General features: G+C 38.6%; 1 protein-coding gene across 1 annotated transcript in view; it reads left to right on the forward strand.

Annotated features, from left to right (window-relative positions):
- The window catches only part of LOC118836678 (probable small intestine urate exporter), a 107,122-nt gene that overhangs the window by 83,592 nt on the left and 2,338 nt on the right, over positions 1–21,192 (forward strand). Inside the window, exons 8-9 of the mRNA XM_036743900.1 lie at positions 18,667–18,799; positions 18,887–19,028. Of these exons, the coding sequence (XP_036599795.1) occupies positions 18,667–18,799; positions 18,887–19,028 (275 nt within the window). The remainder of the gene's footprint in view (positions 1–18,666; positions 18,800–18,886; positions 19,029–21,192) is intronic.

Here is a 21,192-nt window from a genome sequence, read left to right on the forward strand (position 1 = left end):
TGATAAAGGCCTTATTTCTCAAACATATTGAGAACTGAGTCAAATTTAGAAAAATAAGTGCCCTTCTCCAGTTAATAAGTGATCAAAAGATATGATCAGTTTTCAGATGAAATAATCAATGCTATCTATAACCACATGAAAAAATAGTATAACTCACTACTGATTGGAGAAATGCAAATTAAAACAATCCTGAGGTACTACGTCATACCTATTAGATTGCCTAATAGGAAAGAAAAGTTAAATGACAAATGTTGTAGGGGACATATGGAAAATGTAACATTAACACACTATTGATGGACTTGTGAACTGATTCAAGCTATAATACCACGCATACCTATTGACCTAGCAATACCACTGATCTATATCCCAAAAGACATAAAAAACAAAAAGGAAAAGAACCTATATGTACAAAAATATTTATAGCAGCTCTTTTGTAGGGGAAAGGAGTTAGAAATTGAGGGGATGCCTGTAAGTTATGAAATGGTTGAACAAGTTGTGGTATGTGATGGAATTATAAGAAATGATGACTAGGATGCTTTCAGAAAAACCTAAAAAAGACTTACATGGGCTAATGCAAGGTGAAATGTACTGTGTACCAAGTGACAGCAATATTGAAGTAAAAAACATGCAGGGGTAGTATTGTTGTAAAAGAAAACATAAAGTTAAAAAAGTATGCTTCGATCTGTATATAAATACCATCAGTTCTTTCTCTGGGGATTGAAAGCATTTTTCATCATAAGTCCTTCAGAGGACTTGGATCATTGTATTGCTGAGAATAGCTGTCATTCACAACTGATCATCTTATAAAATTGCTGTGTTTTTATAGAGTACATTTTGTACACAGTGTATTTCACCTTGCAATAGCCCATGCAAATCTTTTCAATTCTTTCTGAGAGCATCCTTCTCATCATTTATATAGTAAAATAGTATTCCATCATAATCACATATGACAACTTGTTCAGCCATTCCCCAATCAATAGGCTTATACTCAACTTTTAATTCTTTCCCATTAAAAAAGAGCTGCTACAAATACTTTTGTGCATACAATTCCATTCCCTTTTTGTTTTTTATCTGTTTTGGGATATAGACCTAGTAGTGTTATTGCTAGGTCAAAGGGTATGCTTGGTTTATAGCTCATTTGCACAATTCACAACTCCACCAATAGTGCATTTAAGTCTCATTTTTCCTGCATCCTCTCCAACATTTATCATTTATCTTTTCTGTACTATTAGCCAATCTAATAGATATGAGATAATATCTCAGAATTGTTTTAATTTGCATTTCTCCAATCAATAATGAGTTGAATATTTTTTCATATGGCTATAGATAGTTGTGTTTACTTCATCTGAAAACTGATCGTATTTTCAATCATTTATCAATTGGGAAATGGCTTTCATTTTCATAAATTAGAATCAGCTCTCAATACATTTGAGAAATGAAGCCTTTATCAGAGAAACTTGCTTTGAAATATTTTTTAGTTACTATTGCTGACTGTATTTCCCTCCATGTAACTCTCCCCCATTTATTCTATAGTCTCTCTCCTTTCACTCTGTCCCTTCTTAAAGGTCTTTTGCTTCTGACTACCATCTCCCCATATTTGCCCTCCTTTTTATTACCACCCCATTCTCTTATCCTGATCCCCTCCTACTTTCCTGTAGGTAAAGATAGATTTTTATAACCAATTGAGTGTGTATGTTATTCCCTCTTTGAGACAATTTTGATGAGAGTAAGGTTCACTTACTCCCCCCTCAACTTTCCCAGCTTTCCCTCCACTGAAAAAGCTTTTTTTTTGCCTCTTTTATATGAAATAATTTACCCCATTCTACCTCCCCCTTTCTCTTTCTCCCAGTATATTCCTCTCTCATACCTTAATTTTATTTTTTAGGTATCATTCCTTCTTATTCAACTCACACCTGTGCCTTCTGTCTATACACGCTCCTTCTAATTACCCTAATAATGAGAAAGGTCTTATGAAGTACAAATATCTTCCCATGTAGGAATGTAAATAGTTTAACTTTTTTTAATTAATTTTTTTTATTTTTAGTTTACAACACACGGTTCTACAAAATTTTGAGATCCAGATTTTCTCCCCGCTCCGCTCCCTCCCTCCCCAAGATGGCATGGAATCTCATATAACTACCATGTATAACTTCGCATTGAATTAATTTATACACTAGTCAAGTTGTGGAAAAGAATTATGACCAATGGGGTGAATCATGAGAAAGAAGAGACAGAACCAAAAAAGAAAAAAACCCAAAAACAAAAACAAAAGAGAAGAAAAAAGGCGAGCATGAAGTGTGCCTCAATCTGCATTCAAACTTCACAGTTCTTTCTCTGGATGAAGATAGCATTCTCCATCCTGAGTCCCCTGGAGTTGTCCTTGCACCTTACGTTGCTGAGAAGAGCGAAGTATGTCAGGGTTGGTCCTCACAGAATCCATATATCTGTGGTTGTGTAAAATGTTCTCCTGGCTCTGCTCCACTCACTCAGCATTATATCGTGTAGGTTTTTCCAGATTGTTACGAAGTCCGTATCATCCCCATTTCTTATGGCACAATAGTATTCCATTACTTTCATATTCCACAGCTTGTTCAGCCATTCCCCAATTGATGGGCATCCCTTTGATTTCCATTTCTTGGCTACCACAAAAAGAGCTGCTATAAATATCATTGTACATGTGGGTCCTTTTCCCGCTTGTGTGATTTCTTTGGGATACAACCCTAGAAGTGGTATTGCTGGGTCAAAGGGTATGAACATTCCTATGGCCCTTTGGGCGTAGTTCCAAATTACTCTCCAAAATGGCTGGATCAGCTCACAACTCCACCAGCAATGTAGCAATGTTCCAATTTTCCCACATCCTCTCCAGCATTTGTCATCCTCTTGTTTTGTTATTTTAGCCAATCTGACAAGAGAGATGTGGTATCTAAGAGTTGTTTTGATTTGCATTTCTCTAATCAGTAGTGATCCAGAGCATTTTTTCATATGCCTATAGATAGCTTTAATTTCTTCCTCTGAAAACTGCCTGTTCATATGCTTTGACCATTTCTCAATTGGGGAATGGCTTGTATTCCTATATATTTGGCTCAGTTCCCTGTATATTTTAGAAATGAGGCCTTTATCAGAGAAACTAGTTGCAAAGATTTTCTCCCAATTTTCTGCTTCCCTCCCAATTCTTGTTGCATTGGCTTTTTTTGTACAAAAACCTTTCAATTTAACATAATCAAAATTATCTATTTTGCATTTTGTAATGCTCTCTATCTCTTGTTGGGTCATGAATTCTTTACTTTTCCATAAATCTGATAAGTAAACTATTCCTTGCTTTCCCAAATTAATTATAGTATCAGATTTTACTCCTAGATCATGAACCCATTTTGAGTTTATTTTGGTATATGGTGTGAGATATTGGTCTATGCCCAGTTTCTGCCCTACCATTTTCCAATTTTCCCAACAGTTTTTGTGAAATAGTGAATTATTAGCCCACAAGCTGGCCTCTTTAGGTTTATCAAAGAGTAGATTGCTAAACTTATTGATTTCTCCTACTTGTGTGCCTATCCTATTCCACTGATCCACACCTTTATTTCTTAAACAGTACCAGGCAGTTTTGATGACTGCTGCTCTGTAGTACAGTTTAATATCTGGTATGGCTAGGCCACCTTCTCTAGCATTTCTTTTCATTAATACCCTAGATATTCTAGACCTCTTGTTTTTCCAGATGACTTTTGTTATTATTTTGTCCAGATCAGTAAAATAATTTTTTGGTGGTTCGATTGGTATGGCACTGAATAGATAGATTAATTTAGGTAAAATTGTCATTTTTATTATATTGGCTCAGCCTAACCATGAGCAACTGATATTTCTCCATTTATTTAGATCTGATTTTACTCACTTGAAAAGTGTGTCATACTTATGCTCATATAGACCCTGGGTTTGTCTTGGCAAATAGACTCCCAAATATTAAAATTTCTCTTTCTATCTGTTGCTGTTGGGATTTGTCAGTAATGTATAGGAATGCTGAGGATTTATGTGGGTTTATTTTATATCCTGCAACTTTGCTAAAGTTGTTTATTATTTCAAGTAGTTTTTTACTTGATTCTCTGGGATTCTCTAAATAAATCAACATATCATCTGCAAAAAGTGATAATTTAGTTTCTTCTTTTCCTATTCTAATTCCTTCAATTTCTTTTTCTCCTCTTATTGCTACAGCTAAAGTTTCTAGTACCAAATTGAATAATAGGGGTGGTAATGGACATCCTTGTTTCACCCCTGATCTTATTGGGAATGCATCTAGCTTATCCCTATTACAGATAATGCTTGTTGATGGTTTTAGGTAGATACTATTTATAATTTTGAGGAAGGTCCCACTTATTCCTATGCTTTCTAGTGTTTTTAATAGGAATGGGTGTTGTACTTTGTCAAAGGCTTTTTCTGCATCTATTGAGATGATCATATGGTTTCTGCTAGTTTTGTTGTTGATATGGTCAATTATGGTAATAGTTTTCCTAATATTGAACCAGCCTTGCATTTCTGGAATAAATCCTACCTGATCATAGTGTATTATTTTCGTAATGAGTTGCTGCAATCTTTTTGCTAATATTTTATTTAAAATTTTTGCATCAATATTCATTAGAGAAATTGGTCTATAATTTTCTTTCTCTGTTTTGACTCTACCTTGTTTGGGTATTAGTACCATATTTGTGTCATAAAAAGAATTTGGTAGGACTCCTTCTTCACCTATTTTCCCAAATAGTCTACAAAGTATAGGAATTAGTTGCTCTTTAAAAGTTTGATAGAATTCACCTGTAAAACCGTCTGGCCCTGGAGATTTTTTCCTAGGGAGTTCATTGATAGCACGCTCCACTTCTTTTTCTGAGATGGGGTTATTAAGAAATTTTACTTCCTTTTCTGTTAACCTGGGCAGTTTATGTTTTTGTACATATTCATCCATATCTCTAAGGTTGTCAAATTTATGGGCGTACATACAGTTGGGCAAAATAATTCCTAATTGTTGTTTTGATTTCCTCTTCATTAGAAGTGACCTCACCCTTTTCATTTTTGATACTAGTAATTTGATTTTCTTCTTTCTTTTTTTTAAGCAAATTGGCCAAAGGTTTATCAATTTTATTGGTTTTTTCATAAAACCAGCTCTTTGTTTTATTAATTAATTCAATAGTTTTCTTGGTTTCAATTTTATTAATCTCTCCTTTGATTTTCAGTATTTCTAATTTGGTATTTAATTGGGGGTTTTCAATTTGCTCTTTTTCTAGCTTTTTCAGCTGTATGCCCAGATCATTGATCTCTTTTTTCCCTATTTTATTCATGTAGGCATTTAGGGATATAAAACTTCCCCTGAGAACTGCTTTTGCTGCATCCCATAAGTTTTGGTATGTTGTTTCATTATTGTCATTCTCTTGAATGAAGTTATTAATTGTTTCTCTGATTTGTTCTTTGGCCCACTCATTCTTTAGAATTAAGTTATTTAGTTTCCAATTAGTTTTTAGCTTATTTTTCCATGGTTCTTTATTAAAAATGATTCTGATTGCATCATGATCTGAAAAGGATGCTTCGACTACTTTTGCTTTTCTGCACTGGATTGTGAGGTTTTTATGCCCTAGTACATGGTCAATTTTTCAGTATGTGCCATGTACTTTTGAGAAGAAAGTAGATTCCTTTTTATCCCCATTCAGGTTTCTCCAGAAGTCTATCATATGTGCCTTTTCTAAAATTCTGTTTACCTCCTTAACTTTTTTCTTATTTATTTTGAGCTTAGATTTATCAAGTTCAGAAAGGGGGAGGTTGAGGTCTCCCAATATTATAGTTTTGCTGTCTATTTCTTCCTGTAACTCCCTCAACCTCTCCTCTAAGAATTTGTATGCCTTACCACTTGGTGCATATATGTTAAGCAATGATATTGCTTCATTGTTTATGGTGCCTTTTAGGAGGATGTAGTGTCCTTCCTTATCTCTTTTAATTAAATCTCTCTTTACTTTTGCTTTGTCTGAGATTAGGATTGCTACACCTGCTTTTTTTACTTTAGCTGAGGCACAATATATTTTACTTCAGCCTTTTATCTTTACCCTATGTGTATCCCCCTGTTTCAAATGCGTTTCTTGTAAACAGCATATTGTAGGATTATGGTTTTTAATCCATTCTGCTATCTGCTTCTGTTTTATGAGAATGTTCATCCCCTGCACGTTCAGAGTTATGATTTCTATCTGTGTCTTTTTATCCATCCTATTTCCCCCTGTTTATGCTTTTATTTCTCCCTTTCCCCTTCTCCTCCTCAACAAAGTTTTGCCTTTGACCGCCGCCTTCCTCAGTTTACCCTCCCTCTTTATTCCCCTCCCTTATCTTACCATTTCCCACTTGCTACTTTTCCTCTCCCTTCTGACCACCCCCCTCCCTTTTTCCCCCCTTCCCCTCCTACTTCCCGTAGGACAAGTTAGATTTCTAAACTTATCAGGGTATGTTATTCCCTTCTTGAACTAGATCAGATGACAGTAAAACACAAATACTGCTCTTCTCCCTCCCTTCTTTCCCTCTACTATAATATGTTTTTGTGCCATTTCTTTTGGTGTAATTTACCCTTTTCTACTACCTCCTTACTGCTCCTCTCATAGCCCTCCCTTTATATCTCTTACTTATATTTTATATCTTTACATCATTCTTTTATACAGGCATTCACAACCTATGTATATCCCTTTCAATTGTCAAAATACCTGTACCATTCTCAAGAATGACTTATATATGTTTATATATATATATATATATATATATATACACATGCATACATGCACGTATATATATACACACATATATACATATATACACATATATATATACATATATATATATATACATATACATATAAAACATACATAAAATGATATAATCCCACATAAAGATGTAAACAACCTGTCTTATTGGTTAATAAGGTTTGTGGGGTTTTTCCCCCAGGTTACCTTTTTATGTCTCTCTTTAATTTTGTATTTGGAGATCAAATTTTCCATTGAGTTCTGGCCTTTTCATCAGGAAGGTCTGGAATTCCTTTATTTCATTGAATGTCCATTGCCTTGCCTGAAAAATTATGCTTAGTTTTGCTGGGTAGTTGATCCTTGGTTGTAGTCCCAGCTCCTTTGCCCTTCGGAATATCATATTCCAATTTCTCCTGTCTTTTAAGGTGGAAGCTGAGAGATCCTGCATGATCCTGACTGTAGTTCCACGATATTTGAATTGCTTCTTTTTGGCTGCTTGCAGTATTTTCTCCTTTAGTTTATAGATCTGAAATTTGGCTATAATATTTCTTGGTGTTTTCAGTTTGGGATCTGTTTCAGGGGGTGATCGGCGAATTCTTTCAATGACTATTTTGCCCTCTGGTTCTAGGACCTCTGGGCAGTTGTCTTTGATAATTTCTTCGAAGATACTGTCAAGGCTCCTTTTTCCATCGTGAATTTCCAGTAGACCAATAACTCTTAAATTGTCTCTCCTGGATCTGTGTTCCAGGTCAGTTGTTTTGCCAATCAGATATTTCACATTATTTTCTATTTTTTCATTCTTTACATTTTGTTTTACTACTTCCTGGTGCCTCATAGATTCATTAGCTTCCACTTGCTCAACTCTAATTTTTAATGAGTTAGTGTTTTCATTTTGTTTTTGAGTCTCCTTTTCCATTTGGTTGATTTTACCTCTCAGGGTGTCATTTTCTCTCTTTAGATTCTGTATCTCCGTAGCCATTTCACCAATCTTATTCTTTAGGGACTTGATTTCGTCTTCTTTTAGCTCCCTAATTTGGTTTTCAAAATCCTCCTTTAGCTCTTCCAGCCATGCTTTTTGGGCTGGAGACCAGTTCATATTGCTTTTTGATTTATCAGACATGTCTATAGCGTCATTGCCGTCCTCTTCCATATTGATATTTTCATCCTGCCTGTCTCCATAAAAAGAATCTATTTTCCTCAGTTTTTTTGTGTTCTTCTTCATGTTGGTTTGCCTTTTGCTGGCTTTACCCCGAATTTCTAGCTTTGGGCTCTCTGTCCCAGCTTTCTTCTTCTGGGGGTTGTGAGTGTAGAATTATAACCTTCAGTTTCCTGAGGTGTGGGGGAGGGGTCTGGCTCCCTGGCGTCTCATTCCCTATGGGTGCTCTCCAGCACTTGCTTTTCAGCAATGGTCTCAGCTGTTTGTTGTTTGAGCTGATGACTGGTGCTTCCCCTGGGGGAGCAAGATTACGTCTGGGCTCCCGGTGTTGACCCCTGCCTACTCTGCCCCTCTGGGACTAATGAGCTTCTAGTATTTGTCCTGTGAGGCACCACTATTTTCTCCTCTGTTTCAGTTCTCTTTTTTTTTTTTTTTCCTGAGGAATTCTCTGGTTGAGGGGGGGAGGGATTAGAGCCTTTTACCTGGCCATTGAGTCTTCCGGAAGTTCAAGAAGCCGAGTTCCTGGGTTTTGCAAGCGTCATGAGTGGGTGTTTTCATGGCCGGTGGCGTTGCGCTGCCTCTCGTCGCTCCCACAGACTGCCATCCTGTGTTGGGAGTCCTGGGGATCTCCGCAGGTTTCGGGCGCCCAGCTTTCTCCCCACCTGTCTCCCACGTGGATTTCCCCGCCGGCCGCTTCCACTTTGGTCTGGAGCAGCTCTGCAGCTGAGCACTCTCCGAGCCTACAGGATCATGTCTTCAGCCTTTCAGACTCTCCCGGCTCGGAAATTGGCCCCACGCAGACTGCTCGCGGTTTCTGACTCTCTCAAATCTGTTCAAATTCACTTTTTTAGGGGAATCTGACAGACCTTGTGAGAGAGCTCCGGTAAGACTCTGCCTTCATGCGGCCATCTTGGCTCCGCCCCCCTAGTTTAATCTTATTAAGTCCCTTATGATTTCCCTTTCCTGTTTACCTTTTCATGCTTCTCTTGAGTCTTGTTTTTGAAAGTCAAATTTTCTGTTCAGCTCCAGTCTTTTCATGAAGAATGTTTGAAAATCCTCTATCTCATTGAATTCCCATTTTTTCTCCTGAAGGATTATACTCAGTTTTGCTGGGTAGGTAATTTTTGGTTCTAGTTTTAGCTCCTTTGCCTTCCTGAGTATGATGTTCCAAGCCCTCCTATTCTTTACGTAGAAGTTGCTAAATCTTGTGTTATCCTGACTGTGGCTCCACGATGCTTGAATTGTTTCTTTCTGGCTGCTCGCAAAATTTTCTCTTTGATCTGGGAACTCTGGAATTTGGCTATAATATTCCTGGCAGTTTTCATTTTGGGATCTCTTCCAGGAGGTGATTGGTAGATTCTTTCAATTTCTATTTTATGCTCTGATTTTATAATATCATAGCAGTATTCATTCATAATTTCTTGAAAGATGATATCTAGGCTTTTTATCATGGCTTACAGAAAGTCCAATAATATTAAAATTATTTCTCCTGGATATATTTTCCAGGTTACTTGTTATTTTTTTCCAGTGAGATATTTAATATTGTCTTCTATTTTTTCATTCTTTTGGTTTTGTTTTTTATTGTTTCTTGATTTCTCATAAAGTCATTAGCTTCCATTTGCTCCATTCTAATTTTTTATGGAATTTTTTCTTTAGTAAGCTTTTGGACCTTCTTTTCCATTTGGCCAATTTTGCTTTTTAAGGCATTCTTATCCTCACTGACTTTTAGGGCCTCTTTTACCATTTGGCCTAGTCTGTTTGTTAAGGTGTTATTTTCTTCAGCATTTTTGTGTTTCCTTTTTCAAGCTGTTGACTCATTTTTCTTTATTTTTTTGCATCACTCTCACTTTCTTTCCCAATTTTTCCTTTTCCTCTCTTACATGATTTTCAAAATCCTTTTTGAGGTCTTCCATGGCCTGAGACCAATTTATGTTTTTTGGAGGTTTTAGATGTGGGAGCTTTGACTTCATTGCTTTCTTCCGAGTGGATGTTGTGATCTTCCTTGTCACCATGGTAATTTTCAATAGGCACAATTTTTTCTGCTGTTTGCTCATCTTCCCAGCCTATTAGGTGACTCTTAATTCTGTAAAAGTAGGGCTCTGCTTCCAGGGTGGAAGGCATATTGTTCCAAGCTTAAGGGGTTTTATGCAGCTGTTTTCAGAGATACTGCCAGGGACCTGTAAGTTTTCAGTTCTTCCAAGTTGATATGATCTAAGGGCAGGTGTTTACTACTCTGCAGGCCTTTGCTGGTCTGTGGGTGACCACACACACTCTTTTTTTGCCCTGGAATTGTGACAAGGGTCCCTATTCTACTGTGGCTATAAGTTCTACTATACTAGTGCTTCTCTTCACCTTGGAGCTGCCACTCAAGACTGTGACCCATATCCGAGTATTGGCAAAACAACAGAGCCCTGTCTCAGTGCTAGCAAAAAGACTCTTGTGATCTCCTTCTGACTAGTTTTTTGACACCCGTACCATCTGTGGACTGAGAGCTCTGGAAGCAGTTGCTGCAGCTGCTTATTCAGTCACTTTCAAGGCCTACTCCTGGTTTGTTGGCACCACCTGTACTGGACCATGCTCCACTCTCACCCAGGTGTGACAGACACTTCCTGTTAACCTTCCAAGTTGTCTTTGGCATTTGTGGGCTGAGGGGTCTGGAAACTGCCACTGCTGTGAATTATTCAATCCCCCTGGGGCCTGCTCCAAGTTTGTTGGGGCCTGTTTTACATCGGTAGGGCTTGTAATGGACTACACTCCTCTCTCACCCTATTCCAACAGACCGTTCATGCAGACCTTCCAAGTTACTTGTGCTGGAAATTTGTTTCAATCCATGTGTTCCTGAGTTCTACTGCTATAGTATTTGTTTAGAGTCATTTTTAAAAGTTTTTGAAGCAGCTTAGGGGAGAGCTCAGGTGACTCCCTGCCTTTATTCTGCCATCTTGGCTCTACCTTGGGATTTTTAATTTGTTACTTTTATAGCTTTTTTAGTTGCATGCCCAATTCATTGATCTGTTCTTTCTCTATTTTAATCATGTAAGCATTTAGAGATATAAAAATTCCCGTAAGTACTGCTTTTCCTATATCCTATAAATGTTAGTACATTGCCTCATTATTGTCATTCTCTTTGATAAAATTATTGATTGTCTCTATGGTTTGTTTTTTGACCCACTCATTCTTTAGGATTAGGTTATTTAGTTTCCAATTAGATTTTAGTCTATCTTTGTTATGGTAATTAGGGTGGGACTTTTTTGTTTTCTCTTTTAGAATGCTAAGGTAAATCAAGTACCTTTGATGAATCTTGCCTTTGAAGTGTAATGGCAAGCAAAGTGGACTTTTTGTTGTGTTTTGTTTCTTTGATTAAGAAATAAGACAACCTAGTTCACATGGTTTTGAGTCACATGGCTGTGAAGCCCTCTGACCCTGAGAAGGGTATATAAGATCTAAGGTTGGCATTTTGTTTTGGGGCTCTCACTCACTGGAAGGGTATTGTGTGATTTGACCAGACAAGAGTCTGGGTAGTCACTGTTAAGAGCCCCCCAGCTTTGAAAACACAGATGTTGGTGCTTCTCTTTTTGGTAACTATGTATGTGACGTCTTGATCAGACAAAACCTGTATGTTGATTTATCTGTAGTTTCTGTTTGTATTTGCTCTGAAGTTCAGGGTGCTGGCTTTTTCCCCTGAACTAAATGAATGATATACGTACATTTGTTTAAAGTGAGACTGTAAACCCCTTAGAATTGGTTTCCTTAGAAAAGCAGATCTAAGGACCTGTGCTAACAGCCCTCCTGTGTGCACTTGTTGTTGGTCTTGTTGTTAGACTTTCACCTTCCACAGCAGCTGCTAGGAATATTGTTGTGACAATCTTTCCATGGCCCTTTATTATATGTAATTTTTATGGCATCATGATCTGAAAAGTTTGCATTTAATAGTTCTGCCTCTCTGCATTGGATTGTCAGTTTTTTACACCCTAATACATGGTCAATTTTTGTGTAGGTGCCGTGTCCTGCTGAGAAATAGGTACCTTCCTTTCTATCCTCATTCAATTTCCTCCAAAGGTCAACCATATCTAACTTTTCTACAATATTATTCACATCTTTAACTTCTTTCTTTTTTTATTTTGTGGTTAAATTTATCTAGTTCTGAGAGAGGGAGGTTGAGATCCCCCACTAGTATAGTTTTGTTGTCTGTTTCTTCCTGTAACTCCCATAACTTCTCTAAGAATTTGGATGCTATACCACTTGGTACATATATGTTTAGTAATGATATTACTTCATTGTCTATGGTACCTTTTAGCAGGATGTAGTTTCCTTCCTTATCTCTTTTAATTAGATCCTTTTTTTTTTTTTTTTGCTTTTGCTTTGAGATCAGGATTGCTACTCTTCTTTTTTTTTTTTTACTTCAGCAAAAGCATAATACGTTCTGCTCCAGCCTTTTACCTTTACCCCATGTATCCCACTGCTTCAAATGTGATTCTTGTAAACAACATGATGTAGAATTATGGGCTTTAATTCAATTTACTATCCACTTCCGTTTTATGGGAGAGTTCATCCCATTCCTATTCACAGTTTTGATTACTATCTGTGTCTTTTTCTCCATCCTATTCTACTTCCTTCCCCCATTTATGCTTTTCTCTCTTTCTCCCTTTCCCTCCTCACTAGAGTTTTTCTTTCAACCACTTCCTCCACTTCCTCGCTCCATCTGCCCTCCCTTTTATCCACGCCCCTCCCTTTTCTTTCCCCTTTCCCTTCCTACTTTCTATAGGGTAAGTTAGATTTCTATACCTAACTGAGTATGTTATTCTCTCTTTCAGTCACATCTGATGAGAGTCAGGTTCAAACAATGCTCATCTCTTTCCCTTCTTTCCCTCTACTGTAATAGGTCTTTGTGCCTCTTCATGTGATATAATTTATCCTTTTCTGCCTCCTCATTTCCTCTTTTCCCATTACAATCCCTTTTCATCATTTAATTACATTTTTATCATCACAACAAAGTCAACTTATACACTACACCCTCTGTCTATCTATACCCCTTCTAAATGTTATAATAAACATACAGTTCTCAAGAGTTGCAAGTATCATCTTTCCTTGTAGGAATGTAAACAGTTTGCCCTTATTAATAACATGTGGTTGTTTTCTTTCCTGTTTACCTTTTTATGCCTATCTTTACTCTTGTATTTGAAAATCAATTTTTCCACTGAGCTCTGGTCTTTTCATCAGGAAAGTCTGGAAATCCCCTGTTTCATTGAATGTTCATCTCCTCCCCTGAAAGATTATGCTCAATTTCACTGGGTAGTTGATTCTTGGTTGTAATACAAGTTCCTTTGCCTGATGGAATATTGTATTCCAAGCCTTCTGATGTTTAAATGTAGAAGCTGCAAGGGCCAGTGTAATCCTGACTGTAGTACCATGATATTCAAATTGTTTCTTTCTGGCTGCTTATAGTATTTTGTGTTTGACCTGGTAATTTTGGAATTTGGCTATAATGTTCCTTGGTATTTTCAATTTAGGATCTCTTCCAAGTGATTGGTGGATTCTTTTGATGACTCTTTTACCCTCTAGTCTTGGACCTCAGGCAGTTTTCCTTAATTACTTCTTGAAAGATGCTATCTAGGCTCTTTTTTTTCACCATAGCTTTCAGATAGACCAATAATTCCTAAGTTATTTCTCCTGGATCTGTTTTCCATGTCAGTTGTTCTTCCAATTAGGTATTTTACTTTTTCTTCTTTTTTTCCAGTTTTTTTAAATTTTGTTTGACTGATTCTTGACATCTCATAGAGTCATTAGCTTCCCTTTGCCTGATTCTAATTTGTAATGAATTATTATCCTCAATTAGATTTTTTACCTCCTTTTTCATTTGGCCCATTTTACTTTTTAAGGAGTTCTCTTCAATGAGTTTTTGTGCCTTCTTTTCCATTTGGCTAATTCTAATTTTTGAGGAGCTATTTTCTTCAGTGTACTTTTTCGCATTCAGTCAATTGTATTTTTTAAGAACTTGTTTTCTATATCAAATTTTTGTTCCTCCTTTTCCAAGCTATTAACTCTCTTGCATACCTCTCATTACTTTTCCCAAATTTTCTTCCACCTCTCTTATTTGACATTTAAAATCCTTGAGCTCTTCCAAGAAGGCTTTTTGAGCTTGTCACCAGTTTATATTCCCCTTTGAGGTTTTGGGTGTGGGTATATTGACAGTATTGTCCTATTCTCAATTTCTGCATTGATCTTCACTGTCCCCATAATGAGAATGCATGGTCATTGTCTGTTTCTGCTTTTTGTTCATGGCGTTTGCCTATTTCCTGGCTTTTGAAGTTGAGCTCTCTTCTAGAGCATAGGGAGAACTGACCCTAAGCTTCCTATGCTAGGTCCCAGGGACTGGTCACTGGCTTTGTGTGCTGTGGCCTCAGATGCTGGTACCTGGAAGCTCTAGAGGTCTGGCAGCCTATGTGATGCTGAGCTGGATCTCAGAGTGGTGATGGGGGGGTGTATGACCCCTGGAAAATGCTTGCTCACTCTGGCTGCTTTGAAACACTGGAAGCCTTGGCTGCTGGAGAATGCCTGACTGGCTGGAGCTGTGGCTCCTGGAGTTGTCCTGAAGCACAGGGAGGTTTGGCTGCTGGAGGAAGTATGCTTGCTGGCTCATGTGGTGTTTATCAAACTGGAGTCTACTGCATCCCTTCCTTATGCTAAGGCATTTAGGGGGTCCTGGTGTTGGTGCTTGACTTCTCCACCACCCTGGGTCTCAGGATCTCCCCCTGATTAGCTGAGGTGGGGCTTGCTGGGATGCCACCTGTCCATTAATCACTCAAGCTCCCTGGGCTACAAGACTGCTGTACCCTGTCTTTCTGCTGGCTCAGCTGTTCCAGGGTTTTTCCTGGGGTGATATTTCCTAGGCTTTCAGATTTCAATGAGGGAGAGTGAGAGCAACTTACTTCTTACTCCACCTTCTGGGCTCCTAGAAGTCTTACTTTGTGATTCTTTTGATGTTCTTTGACTGATTCTTATTGTTTCATAGAGTCATTAGCTTCCATTCACCCAATTCAAATTTTTAAGGAATTATTTTCTTCATTTAGCTTTTGTACATCCTTTTCATTTTGGGTAATTCTTTTTTTTATTATTATCAGTTACATATTTATTTTTTTTAATTTATTTGACATATTTAGTTTTCAGCATTGGTTTTCACAAGAGTGTGAATTACAAATTTTCTCCCCATTTCTACCCTCCCCCCCCCCACTCCAAGATGGTGTATATTCTGGTTGCCCTGTTCCACAGTCAGCCCTCCCTTCTGTCACCCCACTCCCCTCCCATCCCCTTTTCCCTTCCTTTCTTGTAGGGCAAGATAAATTTCTACACCCCATTGCCTGTGTATCTTATTTTCTAGGTGCATGAAAAAACTTTTTTTTGTTGTTTTTGAACATCTGTTTTTAAAACTTTGAGTTCCAAATTCTCTCCCCTCCTCCCTTCCCACCCACCCTCCCTAAGAAGTCAAGCAATTCAACATAGGCCACATGTGTATCATTACGTATAACCCTTCCACAATACTCATGTTGTGAAAGGCTTACTATATTTTGTTCCTTCCCAACCCATCTCCCTTTATTGAATTTTCTCCCTTGACCCTGTCCCCATTCAAAAGTGTTTGTTTTTGATTACCTCCACCCCCATCTGCCCTCCCCTCCATCATCCCCCCTTTCTTTTAATCTTCTTCCCTCTTCTTTCATGTGGGGTAAGATACCCAATTGAGTATGTATGGTATTCCCTCCTCAGGCCAAATCTGATGAGAGCAAGATTCACTCATTCCCCCCTCACCTGCCCTGTCCTGATTGTGTTTCCACAATACTCAAATTGTTTCTTTCTGGCTGTTTGCAGTATTTTCTCCTTGATCTGGGAGCTCTGGAATTTGGTGACAATATTCCTAGGAGATTTCTTTTTGGGATCTATTTGAGGAGGCGATCGATGGATTCTTTCAATTTCTATTTTGCCCTGTGGCTATAGAATATCGGGGCAGTACTCCTTGATAATTTCTTGAAAGATGGTATCTAGGCTCTTTTTTTGATCATGGCTTTCAGGTAGTCCAATAATTTTTAAATTATCTCTCCTAGATCTATTTTCCCGGTCAGTGGTTTTTCCAAAGAGATATTTCACATTGTCTTCCATTTTTTCATTCATTTGGTTCTGTTTGATAATATCTTGATTTCTCATAAAGTCACTAGCTTGCACTTGCTCCAATCTAATTTTTAAGGTAGTATTTTCTTCAGTGGTCCATTGGACCTCCTTTTCCATTTGGCTACTTCTGCCTTTCAGGGCATTCTTCTCCTCATTGGCTTTTTGGAACTCTTTCGCCATTTGAGTTAGTCTATTTTTTAAGATGTTGTTTTCTTCAGTGTATTTTTCAGTATTTTTTTGGGTCTCCTTTACCAAGTCATTGACTTGTTTTTCATAGTTTTCTCGCATCCTTCTCATTTCTCTTCCCAATTTTTCCTCTACTTCTCAAACTTGCTTTTCCAAATCCTTTTTGAACTCTTCCATGGCCTGGGACCAGTTCATGTTTTTCTTGGAGGCTTCTGTTGTAGGCTCTTTGACTTTGTTAACTTCTCCTGTCTGTATGTTTTGGTCTTCTTTGTCACCAAAGAAAGAATCCAAAGTCTGAGACTGAATCTGGGTGCATTTTCGCTGCCTGGCCGTATTCCCAACCAACTGACTTGACCCTTGAGTTTTTCAGCGGGGTATGACTGCTTGTAGACTAGAGAGTTCTATGTTCCACGTTTGGGGGGGATGTGCCAGCTCTGCCACACCAGCACTACTCCTTCCCCAAGAACCCCCCGGACTGGGCTTAAATCTTCAGCAGGCTGTGCACTCCTGGTCTGATCCACCACTTAATTCCTCGCACCAGGTGGGCCTGGGGCCAGAAGCAACTGCAGCTGTAGCTGCCCCACCTCTGCTGCCCCCGGGCCTGGTAGCTGAACCCCGAACTCCTTCCACTCCCGCAGCTTTTCCCACTAACCTTCTCTGTTGTCTTTGTTGTTTGTGGGTTGGGAAGTCTGGTAACTGCTGCAGCTCACTGATTGAGGGCTCTAGGGCCCGCTCCGCCCGGCTCCTGGTCTGGTTAGTCTGCACCACTCAAGCTGGGCTTTGCTCCGCTCCCCTCCCAGCTCTTAGCTCCCAGCTCCATGTGGGATAGACCTCACCCAGAGACCATCCAGGCTGTCCTGGGCTTGAACCCTGCTTCCCTCTGCTGTTTTGTGGGTTCTGCAGTTCTAGAATTGGTTCAGAGCCATTTTTTATAGGTTTTTGGAGGGGCTCGGTGGGGAAGCTCTTGCTAGTCCCTCCTTTCCTGCCACCATCTTGGCTCCACCCCGCCTTGGGTAATTCTTTTTAAGGAGTTCTTTTCTTCAGTGGATTTTTATCCTTCCTTTTCCAAGCTGTTGACTGTCTCTTGCATACCACTCATTTCTTTTCCCAATTTTTCTTCTACCTCTGTTATTTGATTTCTAAAGTCCTTTTTATTTTTTAACCTCTTCCAGGGAGGCTTTTGGGGCTTGAGACCAATCCATATTCCCCTTTCAGTTTTCACATGTAGGCATTTTTATATTGTTGTCCTCTTCCAAGTTTGTATTTGGATCTTTTCTCTTGCCATAGGAGCTTTCTATGGTCAGGGCTCTTTTCTGGTTTTTTGCTCCTTTTAAAAAGCAAAGCTCTACTCCCAAGGCACAAGGGGTTCTGTCCCAAGCTTCTTGCGCTGGAGCCAAGCTTCTGGTTACTGGGTTTCTCCACTGGGACCTGAGGTGCTGGTTGCTTGCCCACTGTGCTGGAGTGTCCTGGCCTAGTCACTTCTATTTTGCCAGGTTCCAGGGCTGGCAATTTGCCTCCTGTGCTGGAGTTGAAGGCCTAATTGCTGGTCTGCTGTGCCCCTAGCCTGCTGAGCCAGAATCACAGTGTCTTGGTGGTGAATCTGTGCTGTGGCTAAAAGCCTCATCTTGACTTTGCTGGACACCATCTGCACTGGGTTGTGCTCCCCTTTTGCCCAAGTGAGATACTTTTCCTGAAATCCTTCCAAGTTCCCTTAGGCTGCTAATTAGTTTCTCTTTGTCTTTTTTGTGGGTTCTGTCACTCCAGAATTCTTTTAGAGATTTGATTACCATTGTTTCCAAGGGCAACTTGGGAAAACTGAGGCACCATCCTGGCTTCCCTCTGCCATCTTGGCCCTGCCTCTGTTACTTCATAAGTTAAAAAAAAATTAAAAGGTTATATGGGGGAATTTGAGAGAACTCTGGTGAGTTCCTGCCTCACTCTGCCTTCTTTGTACATGTTGCATGCTTTTGGATTAGAGTCATAGTGTAAGGCACAGAGAGTCCAAGAAAAGGTAGGTATATTGCAAACCAACTTTATCTACTCCCACATTTTCCCCAATGATTCTCATTCTTTTTGGTATCATTGTTATATGAGTTGACATATAATGCTTTAAACACTACCAAGAGTTGAACTTAAATTATATCATTTGATCCTGACAATAAACTGATGAGATATATTCTATTTGTTTCCATTTTGTCAATATGGAAGTTAGCCTTATAGAAGTTAAGTGACTTTGCAAAAGAAATATAGCAAATGTGTACTCAAAACATGATGTGAACTCAACTTTGTCCATACTCTAAGCCATGAAAAATTTTCCACCGCATCCTTCTACCTCTCAGGTACTCTAGGCATTTGGTTCTCTCAGTATTGATCGTGCCCATATTATTTCTCTTGTGTCCACTCTTCTTTCCACAGAATGGGTTTCTGAGTTCATTACCTTCCATTGTGTCAATCATCACTATTATTTTAGGAAGTAAAATGGCAGATTTCCTCTTATCCAGGAATATCTTCAGTCCAGTGGTGATTCGAAAATTCCTCGTTGTCCTAGGTAAGGACCATATCAGGTGACTTGGGAAACTTCTTGAAGGAGATCTCTAGAACATTCTCAGTCATTCTTTGTTTCCTTCTTTCCTAGGAATGCTACCAACAGCAGTGTTATTCATTGCTATTCCATATGTCAGCACCTACACAACTATTATCATTCTAATTCTGTCTTCAGCAATGAACAACCTGTATGTCACAGTATTAACAGTTAATATCCTAGAAATTGCTCCCAGGTAAGCCTCCTAAGGTTTTCTTTTTTCTTCTCTTTTTTTTAAGCAGTATAATATAGCAGGAAATGAATCACATTTTGGCACATAAAAAGCTGGACTTCAGCCCTAGCTTTAAAATTTGTTATGGGATTTTGTCATTTAACCTCTTTCTTTAGACTCCAGTGTGTGTGTGTACATGCGTGTGCGTGTGTGTGTGTATGTGTACAAGCACACATATACAAATACATAAACATATATATATACATATGTACATATACATGCATGTGTATATGTGTATGTATGTGTGTGTGTGTGTGTGTGTGTGTGTGTGTGGAGTCTGTACCACAAGCCTCACAGAGTCCTTTTAAGGGAGACACTCTATAAGCTATAAATGCTGATATAGAACTGAGCTGATATTTTTATTATTCTTCTCAAAGATACTTCAGAATAGTTTAGGCTTCAATATTATTCCTGCCTCACGTTCCAGAACTTAACACAATTTCTCTAATGCTTAGCACAGTGCCTGGTGTATCAGGCACTTAATAAAAGCTGGTACCTATCAGCAGAAATCTGTATCATAAGCCATGTGGCATAAGTCTTGTCCAATTTGTTTGACCCCGGTCTCCTAGCTCTGCTAATTATCTAGTTAGAGCTGGAGTGAAGAAAATCTCAAATCTGCATTTGACAGGCCTAAATGTCACAGATGCCAGTCTCCCTTTTCACAGCCCTATTTAGCATAAGATGTAAGGAAAATAATTTCTAATCCTTAATTTCAGTGCAATGGCTAAATCAACTGAGGAATGGTGGCTTTCTTTCTGATAGCTATGCATATCTTTATTAGTTATGTCTACGCATATCTAACCAGACAAATATGAAGAGATTACCCAGGATGTTGACATTGAGAGAGGATGTTGGTCATTGCCAAGAATAGTTCAATTATCTGCCATACAGCACCAACCTGCAGCTGATAACCTCATTCCTTCATTCTAAAGCTTTCAGTGGCTCCTGCAGCCTTTGGGATAAGATACAAGTTATACAATCTATTCAGCTTGCCATTTAACACCTCCATATTCCATTTTGGACTTTTTAAGGTCACATCATATTACTCTCTTTCATTCCATGCTCATTCCAGATTGTACTATTCAGCATTTCCTGAATTCAATATGCCATCTTTTGCCTCTCTGCATTTGTACAAACTGTCATATATGTCTAGAAAGTATTCCATTTCTGTCTTTTCCTTCCAGTTCTCTAATATTTCTTCAAAGACTTTCAGATTTCATATCGACTATAAAGTTTTTGTTTTTAATAATATCTTATTAAATCACTTTGTGTTTATTTATTGGCATGTATGTTGAATCTTCCTGTAAAACACAAACTCTTTGAGGACAGAGACTGTTTCATTTTTGTCTTTGTAACATCAATTTCTAGATTAATGCTTTATACCCATAACCATTTAATACATTTGGTGAATTGAATTCATTTTTTGTAGTAGAAGGAGTTGTGACTGTGCAGGTATTAGAGATGGGTTGAAATCTTTGCTCTGATGCTAGTGCTGTGGCCATTGCCAAGTCAATGTTTTGTTGTTATTTCATTTTCAGTCATGTCCTACTCTCCATGACCAGATATAGGGTTTTCTAGAAAAAGACACTGGAGTGGTATCCATTTCCTCTTCCAGTTCATTTTACAGATGAGAAAACTGAGAGAACCAAGATTAAATGACTTGCCTAGGGTCACACAGTCAGTGTCTGAAGCCAGATTTGAACTCAGAAGGATAAGTCTTCTTGGCTCCAGGCCCAGCAGTCCAAACAATGCACAAATATAGTCCTTCACAACATGAGTATTGTGGAAGGGTTTTACATAATGATACACGTGTGACCTATGTTGAATTTCTTGCCTTCTTAGGGAGGGTGGTTGGGGAGGGAAGAGGTGAGAGAATTTGGAACTCGAAGTTCTAAAAGCAGATGCTAAAAAGAAGTTGTTTTTGCATGCAACTGGGAAATAAGATGTGCCCGCAATGGAGAATAGAAATCTATTTTGCCCTACAAGAAAGTAATGGAAAAATGGATGGGGTGGGGGAGAGGGGTGACAGAAGGGAGGGCTGACAGAGGAATGGGGCAATCAGAATATACGCCACCTTGGAGTGGGGAAGGTAGAAATTGGGAGAAAATTTATAATTCAAAATCTTGTG

This window comes from Trichosurus vulpecula, chromosome 2 (genome assembly GCF_011100635.1).
Source record: "Trichosurus vulpecula isolate mTriVul1 chromosome 2, mTriVul1.pri, whole genome shotgun sequence".
NCBI lineage: Eukaryota > Metazoa > Chordata > Mammalia > Diprotodontia > Phalangeridae > Trichosurus > Trichosurus vulpecula.